The sequence below is a fragment of the Lissotriton vulgaris genome, chromosome 5 (genome assembly GCF_964263255.1).
Source record: "Lissotriton vulgaris chromosome 5, aLisVul1.2, whole genome shotgun sequence".
Taxonomy (NCBI): Eukaryota; Metazoa; Chordata; class Amphibia; order Caudata; family Salamandridae; genus Lissotriton; species Lissotriton vulgaris.
Genome location: NC_141693.1, coordinates 1,631,330,884 through 1,631,350,138, shown reverse-complemented (window position 1 = coordinate 1,631,350,138; position 19,255 = coordinate 1,631,330,884). Strand labels below are relative to the sequence as shown.

At 43.5% G+C, this 19,255-nt stretch overlaps 1 protein-coding gene across 1 annotated transcript in view; it reads left to right on the top strand.

The window, feature by feature from the left end:
- The first annotated feature begins 801 nt into the window (after window positions 1–801).
- PRR29 (proline rich 29) overlaps window positions 802–19,255 on the top strand; it is a 715,263-nt gene continuing 696,809 nt past the window's right edge. Inside the window, exon 1 of the mRNA XM_086923774.1 lies at window positions 802–975. Coding sequence (XP_086779900.1) covers window positions 880–975 — 96 coding nt within the window. The 5' untranslated portion in view covers window positions 802–879. The remainder of the gene's footprint in view (window positions 976–19,255) is intronic.

Here is a 19,255-nt window from a genome sequence, read left to right as displayed (position 1 = left end):
AGTTGTCACTGCAAAAAACACGAGTGTGCTGCGATGCATTCCCATGAGGTAAATCAAAGGTTAGCAATTCTACACCTCGCTTCCCCGGAGGTTCAGTTCAAGTTAGCATGTCGCTGCCTTGCAACGGTATTTATTAAAGGCGCCCATCATTTGCACCTCCGGACGCAGCCTGCCTTCTCTTCTCTGCAGAAGATGCCAAAGTTTAGTGCCTCGGCATGTCTCTTCTGTGAAGTCTTGTTTACTTTGGTTGCCTTGAGTTGCTTTTTCTGGATATCAGTTACCTGCAGTATTACTTGTTGAAGAAGTTTATGGCTAGCAGGCTTGCATTTTTTTTGATTTGTCTATTTCTAGGTTGTCAGGTATGATTTCTGCACTCCAGTTACCTGTGCTATCATTTGCTAAAGGCTTCAGTAGTTAGGAGTTCAGCACACCAGTTTCTAGCAGTTTCATTTATTTAAGTCTAATTTGTTGTAGGTATATTTTATTTGCAGTTCTGGGTGTCCTGGGGGGAGGGCACTTTGCCAGGGCCGGTTTTGGTTCCAAGTACGGCCCTGATCATAAACATTTACTAAATGTATTTGGAATGACATATACATTAGCAATTCATCAATTAAAAAACGTATAAACAGAGCAGCTATCGGTCGGACCCGGGGCTGCCTGACTCTCAGACGCGCACCTAGGCCTTTTGTTTTTGTGCAGCGTTGTGACCATAAGAGAATACGTTCCTCTGCAGTCCTGTGTACAAGCTGCAGCCATAGCAACAAGTACGGCTACGCTCTTGATGTTTGTGTCACAGTTCCTGCTTCCTGTTTCTTTGGGAGTCCTTGAATGTAATGCATATTTTTATCCGGTAACGATATACACTTTTGGAATTGAATCATGTCGTATGCGTGGCAGGGGGAGGAGAGCAGTTTCTATCATCACCAACTGGGGGCTCACAGCCCGTCGCCGCCCGTGCAGATAATCCAGCAGCCGGTGAGTGACAGCCTGTCAGGGTGTGATCTGTTACTGTCCCTGCGAGGCTCAGTGATGGTATGAGTCCTGCATCTGTCGTGATCTATGAGACATATTAAAGACAGCATAAAGTAGCTAAATATGGCGCACTCGTTCGGTGCAAGACGTTGGACTGATGTCGGCATGTGCAAGTTACTGAAAGTGGTAAAGTTAGGTTTTTTCTCACTAGACTGCATGAAAGACTCACAGCAAACGGCTTTAGGTAAATTTATTTCACGTGCTCGGACATCGGGTGAAAACTATCGATCGTGAAGCAGGTGCAGTTGCGCCCGGTACGGAGCTTTTATAACCGAACAAGGAGGTGAGAGTTTGAAGGAAGGGATTCAGGAGGCAAGGATCACTGTTCCGAAGGGAAGTCTGGCTCGGGTGAGCTTCGCTGCCAGTCTTTCAAGCAGTGAGTACGACTGGGGGGTAGGGTTAATGGAGACAGGTGATACGACATCGGGCCCTATCATAATTCCGCTCCCTGGGCTGTGAAGCACAGTATTCAAAAAGGAGTTTTAGCAATCCGGCGGACTATTGGAGCTAGGAGGGTTTCCATCATGAAGCCTAATCTAGCTGCAGAATTATTAGAAGTGGATTACCCCCCATGAAGCCAGGCTCTGCTGTGGCGCTCACAGAGATAGGTGATCCAGCCTTTACTCTAACTAGTGAGTGGACCAGCAGGGAGAGCAGTTCACATCCTATGGTTTACTACTATAGGGGACATTATTGGGACAGTCGGAGTATTGTGTTCTATTAGTACAGACAGCAGATTACCCAGTATGAAGTTTAGTAAATGACTGGGACGAGTTGGGTTAGCAGTTTACACCACATGCTGTGTAACTAGAGGGGACATTATCGAATATACAGATTATCCAATTTGTAGTCTGACTAGGCAGTCGGAAAGTGTATTGTATTAGTAGAGACAGCAGATTATTCAGCATGAAATGTAACGAGTGGGACTAGTTGGGATAGCAGTTAACACTACAGGAGTAGTACTACAAAGGACATTATTGGATATATAGATTGCCCAACACATAGTGACTATACCGTCGGATTAGAGTAGACAGCAGTTTGCGAAGCGTCGATTTTAAAAAGTGAGTGGGACTAAGTATAGCAGTTTACACTTCAGTGGTAATATTAAAGAGGACATCATGGATATACAGTGAGTGGGAGTAGTCAGCATATCAATTTACACCGCAGGGAGTATCGCTCTAGAGGAGAGAATATTGGATATAGTGGATTATCAACATGGAGTGTGACGCGTGAGCTGGACTAACAGGGATACAATCTATTCAGAGTGGCTTCGGAATATGCAGCAGATCAGTGATGGTCGTAGATGATGAGGATTACATGCTGACTACCTGAGCAAACATCGGTAGATATTTTTGTACCATATTCATTCCAGGACTGAAGGATATTGTAGTCAGATGTTGCCATTTTAAAGTAAATGAGCCAGTTACAGCATGATTTGCCATCCCAGCCACCAAGAAGGTCTGCAGTCAGTACTCAAATCGAGAATAAACAAAGCTCTAATTAAAGAGGAAAGAGACCACTTTTCCCATAGTGTACCAATTAAGTAACTAAATGCAGTGCATAGACATAGCCATAACATTCAATCAATGGTACATCTTAACCACAAATCACAGTCTAGGAAACAGTCATAAAACAACTGGCCTAAAATGACACCAAGTTTATGATGGTCTAATCGTAAACAAGCCCATGACCATTTAAAAAGCCAAACAAGCCTTATATCCTGCCGTAGCAGGCTATACTTTCGTTCAAAAGCATGTTCCAGCAGGCCTTTAATGCAGGACCGGTCTGGGAACCCAAAGCAGCCCTGGCAATTCTGTCAGCCCAACAAAGGGGAGGAAGGGGGTGCAAGACAATACTGAAATCCTCCTAATCACCAACAATGAGAACAACTCCCCAATCTTAGAATGGCTAAAAGCAATTGATGCGCTCAACTACAACCCCACCTTAGCCGACTCTGCAAAATCACTGGTAATCACCCTGGACCTCAAACTAGACATAAGCATTCACATCAAGAACACCGCAAAGGACGCCTTCCTCAACCTGAAACTACTCAGCAACATTAAACCCTTCATCCTGCAGAACAACCTCAAACAAGCTACTCAATCCCTGGTGCTACCCAGACTGGACTATGGGATTGCAACCATAACAGGATCAGCTAAATCCCACCTAGCTCCCCTCAGATCAACACTGAACGCAGCAGCCAGAATGGTCACTGAAGTTAGGAAATATGAACACATCTCCCCTGCACTCAGGGAGCTAAAATGGCTCCCAATTGAAACGCGTGCCAACTTCAGAACCGCCTGCCTCACGCACAAAGCGCTGCACACAGGGAAACCCGCATACCTGGCCGCCAAGCTCCAGAATGCCGGTCAAACAAGACACCTACGGAGTACCAACACCCTACTCCTTATCCCTTTGAGAACTCACAAACAAAAAAACGCAACCCGCTCCTTCACAGGAAATGCACACAAAATCTGGAACTCCATACCAGTCCATATCAGGACTAACCCCTCCTATTTACAATTCAAAAAGCAGCTCAAAGTCCTCCTCCTCAACCAATCTCTCCCAAATGGATAGCTACAACCTAACCATTGAAGCCTACCTACGGCAGCACACAGACACTTTTTTTTTTGTCCTCATGTCAGCATGGCATCTTACAAGTCAAGGACCATATCCTGGCACCCTTTTATCGTATGGGCCCTTGCCTCTTCTCATCCAAACCCTTGAAGAAGGTTCTTTTATCCCAGAGGAAAAGATGATAGATACCTTCCCTCTTTAGTGCTGTAACAATAGGACACCAGAGAAAAAAAAAAGGCAAGAAGAAAAGAGGCATCCCATCTAGCTCGACCAGTCGGCGAAGGCTTTCCACACTTCCCTTATACGCGGTAAGTTGCCATTTGTTATTGTTTTACATATCCACCTGGCCACTGCCAACCAACCATTGGGGTCAGGTGGTGCGATATCTTTCCAATATTTGCATATCTCTCGTCGAGCCAACAATATCAAATAGAAAAGCAACTCTCTTGAAGTCTTATCAAGCGTTGTATCCAGATCACAGTGTACCCCAAAGAGCACAGGAGTCACTGACAATGTTAGTGGTGTCCTCAGGATGTCACAGAGAGTAGATTCTATCACCTTCCAATACTGTTCTATTTCAGGACATGTAAAGAAAATATGAATATCATTGGCTTTTGGTGATTTACATCTAGTACAGCTGGGAATTGGTTGAAATACAAACATGGCTAATTTATACGGTGTCCAATACAATCTATTTATTGTAAAGAAATGAAGTCTTTTGAGATTTGCTGGTGTGACCAGAGAATATAGCCTTTTTAAAGAGCTCTGACAGGTTTTCAGGATATCCTCATCCTGAAGTATGTCTTGCCAGATAGTGTATGGGGGGTCTAGTTTCCTATCTTCCTCTTCCCCTAATTACATATACCACTTGGAGACTTCTTTACTTTTTGCCCTTGTATCTTGGATATCATTCTTGGAGTCCCATAATGATCCTATCTCTTTGGAATTTGTGGAAAGCCAAGAGCTCAGCTGAATAAATTCGGTTCGGATTTTCAATACTTCCCAGGAAACCAGTTTACTTTCGAATACTAGTTCGCCCCAATTCATCAACCTGGCTTGCTTCAGTGGTAATGCCAAACCATCTTTTAGGCATTTCGGAGTACCGGGTGAGTGCCAGATACGGGCAAACTCTGAGAAGTATCCTATATTTAGCATCTTTCTCATTGTGAACCAAAGATTTAGAGATGCCATCAAAACTTTTAATCTTACCTTTTTGAAAAACTTCTGGGCCCCAAATTTATACAAAAAAGCTACTCCGTACTCCTTCGTCATTTCCCGCAATATTAGTCCCCATGTAGTTGAATCGGGTTCCCCTAGAAGCATTCGAAAGTTTTTAATTTAGAATGCCATGCAATAAATCTTCATATCTGGTAACGCTAGGCCACCCCCATGTAGTCGTCTTCTTAGCTTCTTCCATGTAAGGCGTACTCCTCGAGAGGCCCAGATAAAACTAGTTATCTTACCCTGAATTTTACTTATCATTTCCTTGGGGAATTTTAGCGGGACACAGTTAAATATATACGTTAATTTGTGGCGGATAGACATGTTTATTGAATTCAGCCTCCTATGGATGGTAAGAGGGAGGTTTTTCCATCTAGGCAAAGTTCTGTCTATCAATTTTCCGACTCTAGTTAGGTTCCTGGACGGAATATCTTTGATTATATTCATTATATTGATCCACAAATATTTCATCTCCATAGAGCTTCTATCTTCCCATCCGTCCAAGTTCCACACCATCACCTCAGTTTTAGTGGTGTTTACTAAATACCCTGACATTTCCCCGAATTCTTTACTTAGCTGTTCCATCATTGGTATCGTTTTATCTGGGTCGGAGGTATATATTATTAGATCATCTGCAAATAGGGCTATTTTGCTGAAAAAACCTAATGAGGGAATAGGGACTATCTGATCATCCTTCTCAGAAGCTGAGCTAGCGGTTCAATGTAGAAGAGAGGATATTGGGCAGCCCTGCCTCGTACCTCTAGTCATCTTACAAGTTCAGTGAACATTCCATTTACCAGCATCTTGGCTGTAGGGCTTTGGTATACATTTTTTATGGCCTTAATAAATCACATAGACACTTTGACATTAAGAAAGCTACCCCACTCACCCCAGGACTACCTCCTATATACCCCCCTCGGCCCAACCTCGTCACAAGTCGTTATGCTCTCTTTGATGAAAAGGCCTTGTACGCACTGCCGTGAGAACTTACCCTGCGAGTGACACTGTGCGCTCTACGACAATATTATGTGATACGTCCTGAGCCATTGTTCATACTCAATCAATCAATCAATCAGTACATTTGTAGAGCGCTGAGGGGTGGGGGTGCGCTATTGCTAGAATAACCAGGTCTTGAGGTGTTTCCTGAAGGTGAGATGGTCCTGGGTCAGTCGTAGTTGTGTGGGGAGGGAGTTCCATGTCTTGGCTGCCGGTAGTGGTTCTGCGAATCCGTTCGACGGTGGAGAGGGGGAGGCTGGTGGAGAGGAGCTGGGGGGTGGGAGTGTAGAACGAGAGGAGGTTGCTGAGGTATTCCGGGCCCATGTTGTGGAGCGCTTCGTGTGCGTGGGTGAGCAGCCTGAACGTGATCCTCTTGCTGACAGGGAGCCAGTGCAGGTTTTTCAGGTGGGCAGATATGTGGCTGTGGCGAGGGATGTCGAGGATGCGTCGTGCGGAAGCGTTCTGTATGCGTTGAAGGCGTTTCTGAAGTTTGGCTGTGGTTCCTGCGTATAGGGCGTTCCCGTAGTCCAGTCGGCTGGTGACGAGGGCCTGGGTGACCGTCTTTCTGGTTTCGGTGGGGATCCACTGGAAGATCTTTCGGAGCATGCGCAGGGTGTTGAAACACGAGGACGAGACTGCGTTGACTTGCTTGGTCATGGTGAGGGAGGAGTCCAGGATGAATCCCAGGTTGTGTGCGTGGTCCGTGGGTGTCGGTGCAGTGCCCAGTGTTGTGGGCCACCAGGAGTCATCCTAGGCGAATGGGTATTGTCTGAGGATGAGGACCCCGGTCTTGTCCGAGTTGAGCGTCAGACGGCTGTGCTTCATCCATTCTGCAACATCTTTCATTCTGTACTGGAAGTTGGCTTTGGCGGTGAGAGGGTCTTTGGTGAGGGAGAGTATCAGTTGGGTGTCGTCGGCATAGGAGATGATGTTGATGTTGTGTTTGTGTGTGATGGTGGCGAGGTGGCTCATGTAGATATTGAAGAGGGTTGGGCTGAGCGAGGAGCCCTGGGGTACGCCGCAGATGATCTTGGTGGCTTCGGAGCGGAAGGGAGGGAGGCGGACTCTCTGGGTTCTGTTGGAGAGGAACGATGTGATCGAGTCCAGGGCCTTTCTTTGGATCCCAGTGTTGTAGAGGTGGGTTATTAGGGTGCGGCGGCAGACGGTATCAGAGGCTGCTGAGAGGTCCAGGAGGATGAGAGCGGCCGTCTCTCCGTTGTCCATCAGGGTCCTGATGTCATCGGTGGCTGCGATAAGGGCGGTCTCGGTGCTGTGGTTGGCTCGAAATCGGGACTAGGATGGGTCGAGCAAGTTGTTTTATTCGAGGAATGCAGTCAGCTGTTTATTGACGGTCTTCTCGATGACTTTAGCCGAGAAGGGGAGAAGAGAGATGGGGCAGAAGTTCTTGAGGTCTTTGGGGTCCGCTGTTGGTTTCTTCAGAAGGGCGTTGATTTCTGCGTGTTTCCAGCTTCCATGGAAGGTGGCTGACGTGAAGGAGCTGTTGATAATGTTCCGGAGGTGGGGTTCGATGATGGTGTCAGCTTTGTTGAAGATATGATGAGGGCAGGGGTCGGATGGGGAGCCGGAGTGGATGGTGTTCATGACGCGGGTGGTGTCTTCAGTGCTGATGGGGGTCCATGTGCTGAGGCTGGTGGTGGGGGTCATTGGTTTGGTGGTTGGAGGTGGAGTCTGGGGTCCGAAGCTGTCATATATATCTGCGATCTTGCGGTGGACGAATGTGGGCGAGGGAGTTGCAAAGGTCTTGCGACGGTGTGATGTCGTTGTTGCTGGCGCAGGAGTTGGAGAGCTCTTTGACGATGCTGAAGAGTTCCTTGCTGTTGTGGGCGTTGTTGTCCAGCCGCTCTTTGAACGATGTTTTTTTGGTGGTGCAGATCATCTGGTGGTATTTGCGGGTGGCGCTCTTGAGGGCTGTCATGTTTTCTGATGTCCGTTCGTGGCGCCAAGCTTTCTCGAGGGTTCAGCATGATTTCTTTGCGACTCCAATGTTTTCTGTATATTACAAGTGATCATGCTTTAGAGCGCTCCGATACCTATGGGCCTGGCTAGCGCTATATAAAACTCTTAAATAATAATAATAAGTGTGAAGCATTGCTGCCTTTTTTACTGGAAGTTGATGATTCTACATAGCTGCAAAACTGGGCCCATTATCAAAACCGGCCCCGGCTGCCCAATGCCTACTACAGCCAGTCTGACCTTGCTTTATTGGTCAGTATAGCCCAGCTATGGAGGCTTGTAAGGCTTTGAGAACATTCCTTCCCTAGAGGACAGAATGCCCAAAATATAGAAAGAAAGGCAACAGAGCTCAAGGGAGTTCAATTTAAATCCCCTCGAGCTCTCTGAGGCCTTAATTTTATTTGTTAGAACATTCTGTCCTCTGGTTTCAGAATGTTCTAATAGCATTTTAGCTCGCCGTAGCTGGGCTATACTCGGCATTAAAGGCCCCCTCCCTTGTTAAAGGCCCTCACCTTGTTATGTTATATGGTCTCTTTTATAGCGCACGGCTACTCCGAGGAGTGTCCCGGCGCTTTGGCAAAGAGAACTGGGAAAGAATACACGACGCAGCAACTCACAAAGGGCCGAAAGAATATTATTGAGAGAAAAGCCAGGTCTTCAACTCCTTTCTGAAAGAGAACAAACTGTTGTCTTTTCTTAGGGAAACAGGAAGCTCATTCCAGCACCGAGGTGCCAGGTATCGAAAAGAGCGACCTCCAGTACGTGCGCGTCTGATGGGGGGAACAACGGCTTTGGCCAACAAGGCCGACCGCAGAGTCCTCCTAGGTGCTTAGAAGGCCATGCGCTTTCCGATGTATTTAGGGCCAATCGAATGAAGGGCCTTAAAAGCAAGGGTCAAAACCTTAAAAGTAATTCTCTTAGAGACAGGAAGCCAGTGCAGTCTTTTGAGCAACTCAGAGGCTTTTGCCCTGCGCTGAAGACCAAAGATCGCTCCTGCAGCAGAATTCTGCACGATCTGCAGACGTGCTAGAAGATATTTGTCAATTCTACGCTCCAGGTATACTTTTTTTCCATCCATAATATGTTTATGATAAAGCCTAATAGCATCCCTATACTTTACTTTATCACCAGGGTCATACATGCGCCGCCAAGCTCTTTCAGCCTTCTTACAGTCTTGGCGCATCTTACCAAGAGAGGGAGTAAACCAAGGGGCCGAGGCATGCCTACCCGCAGACTTGGCTGTCTTGGCGATCTTGGGCAAGTCCTAGCAGAGGAAGGAATACGAAAATTAATTAAAAAGTGATCTGACCATAGGACTGGAAGCGGCGGGGACACATCAATCGGCCTAGTAGAAAGTATCTGGTCAATAGTATGGCCTTTAATATGGGTGGGACTGGTGATGTAGGGGACCAGCCCTAACGAAGAGGCAATGTCCTGCAACTTAATAGTATCAGGATCCGCTGTATTATCCATGTGAAGATTCAAATCTCCCAATAAAATGCAGTGCTCGGATCTAAGGCAGGGCACGGAGAGTGCCGCCTGCAGTTCATCAAAAAAAGAGCCGAGGGGACCAGGTGCTCTATAGATAAGGATTCCTGCACATGCTTGACAGGGGGATAGCCGAAGGGTAAAACCTAAGGCTTCACAGCCCGCAATGTTATCAACTGGAAAAGTCGTGCAAGGGAAACGCTTATCCACAATCAGTGCCACACCCCCGCCCCTGCCTACCATTCTATCCCTCCTAAAAATAGTGTAATCCGGAGGTATGGCAGTCCCCAGATCTGGACCAGAGCACTCTCCCAACCAGGTCTCAGTTAGGAACAGACAACATGTTTTAGAGCCCGACTACAAGTTCCAGATGTCAATGGAATGTCTACTGAGGGATCTGGTATTAAGGAGAGAACATTGATTGTACGTAAGTGGGCTCTCGAGTAAGATTCCCTCCTGATCAGGAATGCGCCAGCCGCAAACCGAGAAGCCCTTCAACTCAGGCTTTTAACGCTGGAGCGGGTCATTAATGGTTGGTATAGCCCGCTACTGCGGTATATAAGGCTATATCAGTATATTGAAATATTGAGAGCGTGGGCCTATTCCAGTTTATATAGACTGTTGCTGCTTCATTGTCTTCAATTGGACTCTCAACATTCCAATGCTCTTATATTCATTGGATTATCATTTCTTTAGCAAACAAGTCCATCTCAATTATTATAAAGCTAACATACAAACACCACAAGCACAACACGTTTTTATGTGCGCCCGAGATAAGTGGCATTTGAAACATGCTACCCTTGTTGTCTTCAGGAAAGCCACCTAAAATACAAATTTTCATTTTGGTTTACACCAGCTATACAAATGCATTTACCTTTTTAGTGCTAAATATTATAAAGCACTCTTACTGACACAGATTCCGAAATAACAAGTACTATCCCGTAGAGCTGTATTCTAACCACTTGCAAGCAGTCTTGGTCTCCAATTAATGTACTATATCTATGTCATATATGCCTTTTCAAATTTATAATTTTTCCTTTCCATTGTATATTTTGATGGCTTAAACAGCTAGGTTATCATTCTTAGCCATTGACCTGCCTACTACCAACAAACCACACGTCTTGCCACATGAGTAACTGAGTCTGAAGTATAAAAAACAAAACAATCTACTAGGTACTCCCTGCCATATAGGGCACAAGTGAGAGAAGCCTGGGCAAATCTTCCCCTCTGATGTCCACATGACTAGACTCGAACTTTATATTATCTGGATAAAAAAAATCTGTTCTATTAATATAAGTCATTTGTTGTACCTTTTCTTCTGCTCATGTTATCAACTGGAAAAGTCGTGCAAGGGAAACGCTTATCCACAATCAGTGCCACCCCCCCGCCCCTGCCTACCACTCTATCCCTCCTAAAAATAGTGTAATCCGGAGGTATGGCAGTCACCAGATCTGGACCAGAGCACTTTCCCAACCAGGTCTCAGTTAGGAACAGACAGAATGTTTTAGAGTCCGACAAGGCTAAGGTTATCATTCTTAGCCATTGACCTGCCTACTACCAACAAACCACACGTCTTGCCACATGAGTAACTGAGTCTGAAGTATAAAAAACAAAAAAATCTACTAGGTACTCCCTGCCATCTAGGGCACAAGTGAGAGAAGCCTGGGCAAATCTTCCCCTCTGATGTCCACATGACTAGACTCGAACTTTATATTATCTGGATAAAAAAAAATCTGTTCTATTAATATAAGTCATTTGTTGTACCTTTTCTTCTGCTCAATAAATTAAAACAAAATAAAAAAGATGTCGAAACATAAAATATCCCAGCATCAATCGATGTAGATCAACACGAGATAGGTGTATGCAGTTTGATAATAGAAATTATACCATAGTGACGCTTTTTTACAGTAGATAATTTTAATATGAAATAATGCATTAACCTCAGAGGGAGCATGTTTTGTTACATTTAAGATTGATTAATTTCACCTTAATTTATGAAGGTCCATTGTAAGAACTGCAGGTAGAGGAAATGGAGCAGTAATATTTCTCTCAATCAGGACTCAATTTGATATATGATTGACTTCTAAGTTTGTAAACCGAGAAACACTTTGTGCAGCTACAAAAGAAAAAATCAATTTTTGAAAATCAGGAAGATCAAAAGACCTTTTAATTTTGAGAGTTGTAATGTTTTAAATTGAATTCTTGCAGATTTGTTATTTCAAATGAATTTAATGAGAATTGTATTGAGGGTCTTATAAAAAGATGTAGGAAATCACAGAGACAGCATAGATAGTATGTATAATATTTGTGGCATAATTACCATCGTAACTGCTTCCAATATTCCCCACCTTGATAATTTAAATGATTTCATAATTTAAATGAAGACCATTAGTCTACTTTCTCTTTAATACGAAAAATGACTTTTTTACAATTTATGTTGACAGAGTCCTTAATATTTTTTTTTAAAATACATTCCTAAATACCCTAGAATAGATGAATTCCAAATAAAATATTGATAACACTAAGCAAATTGGTTGTACAATACACATTCAGCGGAAAAAGTCAGATCATTATTAATATTCAATGTGCCTCAAGAGCGTAAAGCACAATTTTGTACAATATGGGGTATACTGGGTAAAGTGGTAATGAGGTCACTAATATTGAGTAGGACATAATCAGTATATACAGAGGTTTATAGAGTAACGGTATTAACATTAGTTCCTGTATTTTAAAATAAATGAGCCAGTTACAGTGTGATTCGCCATCTCTGCCACCAAGAAGGTCTGCAGTGAGGACTCAAATCGAGAATAAACAAAGCTTTATTTAAAGAGTAGAGAGACCACTTTTCCCATAGTGCACCAATTATGTATCAATGGTATCAATGGTACATCTTAACCACAAATCATAGTCTAAGGAAACAGTAATACAACAACTGGCCTAAAATGACACCCGAGTTTATGAGGGTCTAATCGTAAACAAGCACATGACGATTTAAGGAGCCAAACAAGCCATACAGCCCGCCATAGCAGGTTATACAGGCATTCAAAAGCATGCTCCAGCAGACCTTTAATGCATGCGGTCTAGGAACCCAAAGCAGCCCTAGCAATTTTGTCAGCCCACCAAGAAATTACGTAGAAGATACAATAAAGGTTCAATGGCCAGTAATAATAATAGGTGCGAGAGAGGGCATCCTTGTCTCATACCTCTATATAAAGCAAATGACGGAGAAGTAGTACCATTAACATATATAGTAGTTTGATGTGGAAAAATAACAAGCTTGAGCCACTGAAAGAAATGTTGCTCCAAAACTAAAGTTTTAAACAAACATTTCTCATTATTTTACCAAGAGCTAAAGGTCCTATAGGATGCTTTGATTTAGATGTGGAAGCAATAGTATGAAACACACAGCTGGTAGTGTATGCTGATAAGTGCCCTTTCAGAAAACCAGTTTGGTGTGGGTGAATAAGATAATTTACAACAGTGATGATTTTTGCAAATATTTTGAGTTCATGATTAAAGTGAGATGAGGTGAAAGGTTGAGATTAGAGTTATGGCCTTGTCTGGTTTCCAGAGCACAATAATTGTAGTGTCTTTAAATACACCCTCAACAGAAACAATGAAAGCAAAATCCTGAAACAAGGATAGGAGGACTTGAGCTATTTATGTAGAGAAAGCTTTGTAGAATTCTGCTGGAATTTCATCAGGACCAGGCGCACTTTTGGACTTTAAGGATTTAATTGCAGAGTAAACATCTTCTATAGTTAAAAGAGAATCAAGAATATTTCTGTCTGTAAAGGGTAACATTGGTAAGTTACAATGATAAAGGCATTGGGCAATTGTACCATCAGGAGAATCATGGGGGTTACTGTATAGGTTTAAATGAAATCATTGGAATTCATGAGCTATTTCTGTGATGGATAAATGTAGGCAGCCATTTGAGGAATGAATGGCCGGAATCTGTATCTCACCTCTCTGAATACGTTGATAATGGCAGAAAAACGACCTGCTTTTATTGCATTAAACTGGATATTAACATTCTAGCTACAAATATGAAGATTCACTTTTTTACTAAGAAGTGTACTTTATTCATATCAATGCAGTTTTATCTTAATTGTATATCTGTAGAAGATATAAACAGTTGTTCTGCTGTAAAAATGTGTTTCTCTACTAATGATAATTTATAAATAAACAGCTTGTTCTCATATGCCATTATGGAGATAGAAATGTCTTGTATGTGTCCTTTAAAATTGTCCCAATGAGTAATCTTAGAGGTATCTTTAAGTTTGTTGTTTTGGAAATAATCTGTGCTAGCAGCTGCCAATTTGAGTTGATTTTAGTCAGAACCTAAAGTATCAGTATTAATTCTCCACCTATATGTATTATGAGGGACATCAGTTTAGGTTAATAAAAAAAGGAAATTAATGCATGATCTGATATAGTGATGGGTTCTATTTTAGAATTGAAAATCATTTGAGTTCAATGTCTTGAGGATGATATATAGTCAATACGTGAATACGTACAATGAGCACTAGAACAGAATGTAAAGTATTTTTCAGATGGGTGCATCAGTCGTCAATGACCTAAACATTTAGTAGTTGAAATAAAGGTTTTAAACAATGTATATATTTTTGTAGGATGAAAGTTAACTGTGGAAATTCTATCAAAGAGTGGGTCAGAAATTATATTAAAGTCACCTCCCATATTAAAAGATACAGGGCCTTTTGTAAGTATTTCAGATGTAATTGTTTGCCAAAACGGGAGTCAGCTTGAGTGGGTGCATAAATATTGACTAAATGGAGAGAATACTTATTAATCTTGATATGGACATAAATGAAAGGGCCATCTAAATCAGCTTTACGATTTAAAATGGTAAAATGTCATTTGCATGAGAAAAGGATATCAACGCCATTTTAGTGACCAAAAGCTGGTGAGGACACTCTCACTTCCACCCACGATTTAGACAAAGATGCCAGGATGTTATCATCAATATGGGATTCTTGTATAAAACAGATGACAGCTTTATAATTGTATAAACAATCGAGAACTTTATGCAATTTTGTCCGAAGTAGCGATGAAGGACATGGTGATGTCATTTTCCCAGCTTCACATCACTGCCGGGTCAAACAAACCATATTTATATTTAGCTTATCTCAATCTAGAGGGTATGTTGGAGAAGTGCTTGTGCATGACTACAGTCTCTTTTGCAAAGTCTTGGCGGATATAAACTTTGAATCATAAGAGGTGACATTTCTCTGATAACTTTTCGAAGAACTACGAGGTAATGATGTCGTGGTCTTTAAAAAATCATTTGTCTTGATTTGGATTGAGTTGGTATACGATACGAGGGAACTTGATGAGCCTTGCCAATTTCAAACTTTTCCGAGAATTTCATTTTCATTAGGGAAGGTATGAGATTCTCCAAGAAAGAGCTGCAATTTTTTCCCTCAGTATTCTCAGGCATATTAAAAATATGCAAATTACATTAGTGGTTTCTGTTTTCTAGGCCTTGAAACTGTTTCTTAATAGGTTCATAAGACTGATTGACTGACCTGATGAGACATTTGGTCAATTGCAGCCTTGTTATCTCTTATTTTAATGGTATTATCAGAGATCTGTATTGTGAGAGCTACCATATCTCTATCCAGATGTTTCATTTCAGAGCAGATGGCATCTGTGTTATAATGTACGACTTGTGTTTCTTCCAGACGTTTTAACATTGATTCCACTTGTGAATCCTCTCATTTATTTTTTGAGACAGGAGGTGGAGACAATGCTTTTTTTAGTTTATGATGAGGATTTTGTGCATTTGTATTTCAAAATGTTTTTATTAGTTCCAGTTTTGCAAAGCACATACAAAACAAACATTGGTGGGAGGTATCAGCATATCTTCCAGATCAAGAGAGCAACCAAGCTTAACTGTCATGTTCATCTTCTGTACTAGGTCTCGGCCTGAGATACCTACAAACATTATGTTCCGTATCTGGATCTAGGAGAAATTGACCCACAAGGATCTTGTTTTGGAATTCTCCGTGTGGAGCGTGTTGTCTACTTGATTCTTGTGCCTCCCACCCAGAGCCTTTCTGCTCTTACAACTTAAAAACAAGACAAATCAAACAATGGTATCACGGTATCACAAAGTCAAAGTTGGTCAGTGGTACGAATGGGGCAATGTGGGTGGGGCCTGTGACAGCTCCTCCCCGTTTCTCTGCTTAAGAGTCATGGTCGACCCTAGAGTTAGATATGAAAGAGACCAAGAGCCCTTACCCTGGGGCCACAAGGGAAGAGGGGCAGACCTACAGATGAATACTCCACTAAGGGGGCACAAGTATAGTCGAATTCTGTTCTCTTGTCCTCCACTATATCTGACATCCTTTCCATTGCCACAGCTCGCCATAGCCGAGCATGCTATTGCGTTAGGGAGGGGGCCTCCATTTTTTTCCATGCTGCAGCTATTGCCATTTTGGCAGCCCTTAAGCACAACTTCATCAAAGAGTGGTCCCTGATCCCAGAGAGAGTGTGCTCTATTGCAGCAGGAATTGGATAGCCCAGTATTGTCTTAATTTAGGATAGGATTTCCATCCAGAAAGGCTGGATGGAGGGGCAGTCTCACCATATGTGTTTAAAATCACCCAGGAGACCACAACCTCTCCAACAACTAGTAGCGGTGGTAGGGAATATGTTGCTCAACTTCTGGGGGTGCAAGTGCCATTCATACATAATTTTATAGTGATCCTCTTTTATATACATGGAGCATTTGTATTTGTGGATGTCTTTATACAAAGAGCCCCATTGTTTATCCCACACTGGAGTAGAGAGAAAGGAATCCCAGAACCCTTGATGTATAGGTTTGGAGTGAGGGCCCAGGGCCCGTATGAGAGAGTAAAGAAAAGAGACGACTTCCCAAGCGGAAGCTACCAACTGCGCACATTTTTCAATCAGGAGTAGATCTCTGGTTGCTGCCAGCTTTAACCGTGGTTGTTGTACCCAATGTTTATGTTGGATGTTGTGGAATTTTTCAGAGAACTTGAGCTTAAACGTTTTGGCGCATTCATCCAAGGTCAACAACTCCCCACCCCCTTAAAAATATCCAAGATCATCAGACAAACCCCTTCCTGCCAAGTCTCGAGCGGGCCCTCTCGGTGAGCCGGTGGGAAGTCCAGATAAAAGTGAATGGGGCCGTAGGGGGAAAGGTAAAGTGGTCAGGGGAATGGATCTGTTAAGGTCATCCCATACCCACAGGGTAGTGGCCGTGGGGGTGCTAATGTATACATTCAGTGGTCGATTGTAATTTGACTTCCAAACAAGGTCCCAAATTGTTCTGCCCACAATTTGCCGGTATATGTGAAGCCAGAGTTTTTCTGATTTGCGAAGTGACCAATCAGTAATCACCCGAAGCTGTGCCGCTCTATAGTAGCCAAGGAAGTATGGGAGTGCCACCCCCCATCCATTCTCACCTTGGTAAGCAACCAGAAGGATAAACAAGCCCTGTGCCCTTGCCAAATGATTTTTGTGACCATCTTCTTTAAGTCACCAAACAGGGTCCTCTCCACCTGTATCAGAAGGCCCTGGAAGAGGTAAAGCAACCTAGGGTGCACATTCATATTAACTGCATTAATGCATCCTATCCAGGCAGTATAGGAGGTTCTCCACCTGGTCAGGTCAGCCTTAAGTTGCCGAAGCAAAGGAGGATAGTTGGCTTTGTTGAGGTTCGATATCTTAGGGGTGAGTTTGACTACTAGGTACATAATTTCTTTATGCGTATTTTGGAAAGGGGATAGACCCTCCAAAGCTCTCACTTTATCTCTGGACAAAGTCAGATTAAGGAGATAGGGCTTCGATAGATAGAGACAAGCTCGCTCTGGATGGCCAGTCTGAAAGTCAGAGCACTGTGCCGGAAGAGTTTTGCCACACTGAAACTATTATGAAGACTGTTCTCTTGGATCCCCCTAAACTGCAGAACGTCCATCACAGAGGCCCAATTTTTCAGTAGACTTGACTACAGGAATGAGCTATACATGGGCATGCCTGAGTACCTCGTTTCCCGGCTTCATGTGGTCCAAAATGCTGCTGCTAGACTGGTTGGCAAAAAAAATACATACAGCTCAGCATCTGAAAGTCTGAGGGAACTGCATTGGTTGCCTGTACCCCATAGAGCTAAGTTTAAACTTCTTTGCTACGCACATAGAGTGCTACATAAAAGTGGTCCTCACATCTTGCAAAATAAAGTAGAGTTCTATACTCCCTTGCGGAACCTGAGATCATGTATCAGGCCTTGGCGAAAATCAAATGGACCAAGAGGGTCAGGGCAGGGCATTCCCTGGAATGGACTCCCCTTGGAACTTTGGTTAACGGACGAATATCTGTCATTCAGAAAGAAACTAAAAACATCATTAGAACCTAAACAAAACTGTGTATTAGTAGCTACCTTAAGCCACTCCCTTCACACTATTTGCAATTGCCATTTCAGATTTACTCAGTCCTCGCGCCATGATGTCCCTCGGGATGAATGTTGCGATTAATAAATATAAATACAAATACATTGCCGGGAGAGAGGAAATCTGTCTTGTGACTGGGAGCAACATGTCATCCGTAAAAAGGGAGAATTTGTGTTTGTTTGTCCCAAAAGCTCCTCCCCCCCATGTCGGGTTATCCCTGATTCGTTCCGTGAAGGGGGCTTGATACTATAAGCAAATAGGAGGGGGGAAGCGGGCACCCCTGTCTGGTGCCTCGTGAGAGATCAAGGGGCTCCAAAGCAACACTATTTACTAAACCCGCAATTAGGGAGCAGAGTAGATAGCCCGGACCATACCTATGCAGGCCTCGGCAAAGCCGAACTTCTTCATTGTTCGCAACAGAAAGGCCCAATCGACTCGATCAAAGGCCTTCTGTGCGTCGAGAGAGAGAAGGGCCGAAGGGATGTTCTTTTCTTGCACTTTTTCAATCAATTGTACCACTCTCCTTAGGTTGTTGTGCGTTTGCCTCCTCTTAATGAACCAGCTTGATCGGGCTTAAAGAGATATGGCATGACATTCTCTAAGTGCGTGGCCAGAATTTTAGAGTATAATTTGGCATCAAGGTTCAAAAGCGCAATTTGTGCAGTCCTTAACAGATTTGGGGATGACTGATATTAGCTCTTACCCCATAGATTGGTTGCAATATTGTTAAATAAAGACACAAGATGGGGCACCAGCACGGGGCCAACGGTAGGATTGAAGTGGTCATTTAGGCCATCAGGGCCAGGTGTGTTCTGAAATTTAGGTGAGTCTATTGCCCTCTGTACTTCCTCACCGGAGATAGGTCTGGTTAAGTCCTTGTTCGTGGAGACTGGGCGTCTGCGGAAGAGCAAGCGCTTCTAAGTATCTCTCTTGGTCCTCAACCGCCAAGGGGTCCACAGTATATAGGGACCTATAGAAATAGGCCCCCTAGCCCGAACCTGACCATGTAGATTGAGCAAAAAGATCTTTGATATTAATAACAAACGCAACAACAACAACAAGTAAAAACTAGAACATTGAGCTCCGGGGTGCTTAATCTCAGAAGAGCACCTCGGCATGTGCAGCACCATCGGGGGCGGACCCAATTCTGCCACCAAGGCCTTCCTCTTAGCTGAATATAACATATTTAGAACTAGCCATTGATCTTTGAAAGTTTGAAGACTGAGGGCCATGTCTCGGGACACTTTCACATGCACAACCCCTCAAGCGTCTATGGGTTCTGAGTGACACCATGTCACCTTCAAGTGGGATCAGATCCCCTTGTGTTCTGAGAGCTTTCAGACTTCACCAGCCTGCATCTGACATTTGGAATTGTTATCAGAATAGAAGCATTCTTAGTGTCTCAACTTATTGTTTTCTTGCCGCCTCTACATTGTTGCAACCAAGGGCCTCCATTGCGTCTTTCCCTTTTTGACTCTGTACCAGAGGCACCAGCTTCTCTAGATTTTCTATCAGTGGGGATTTCAATGCCC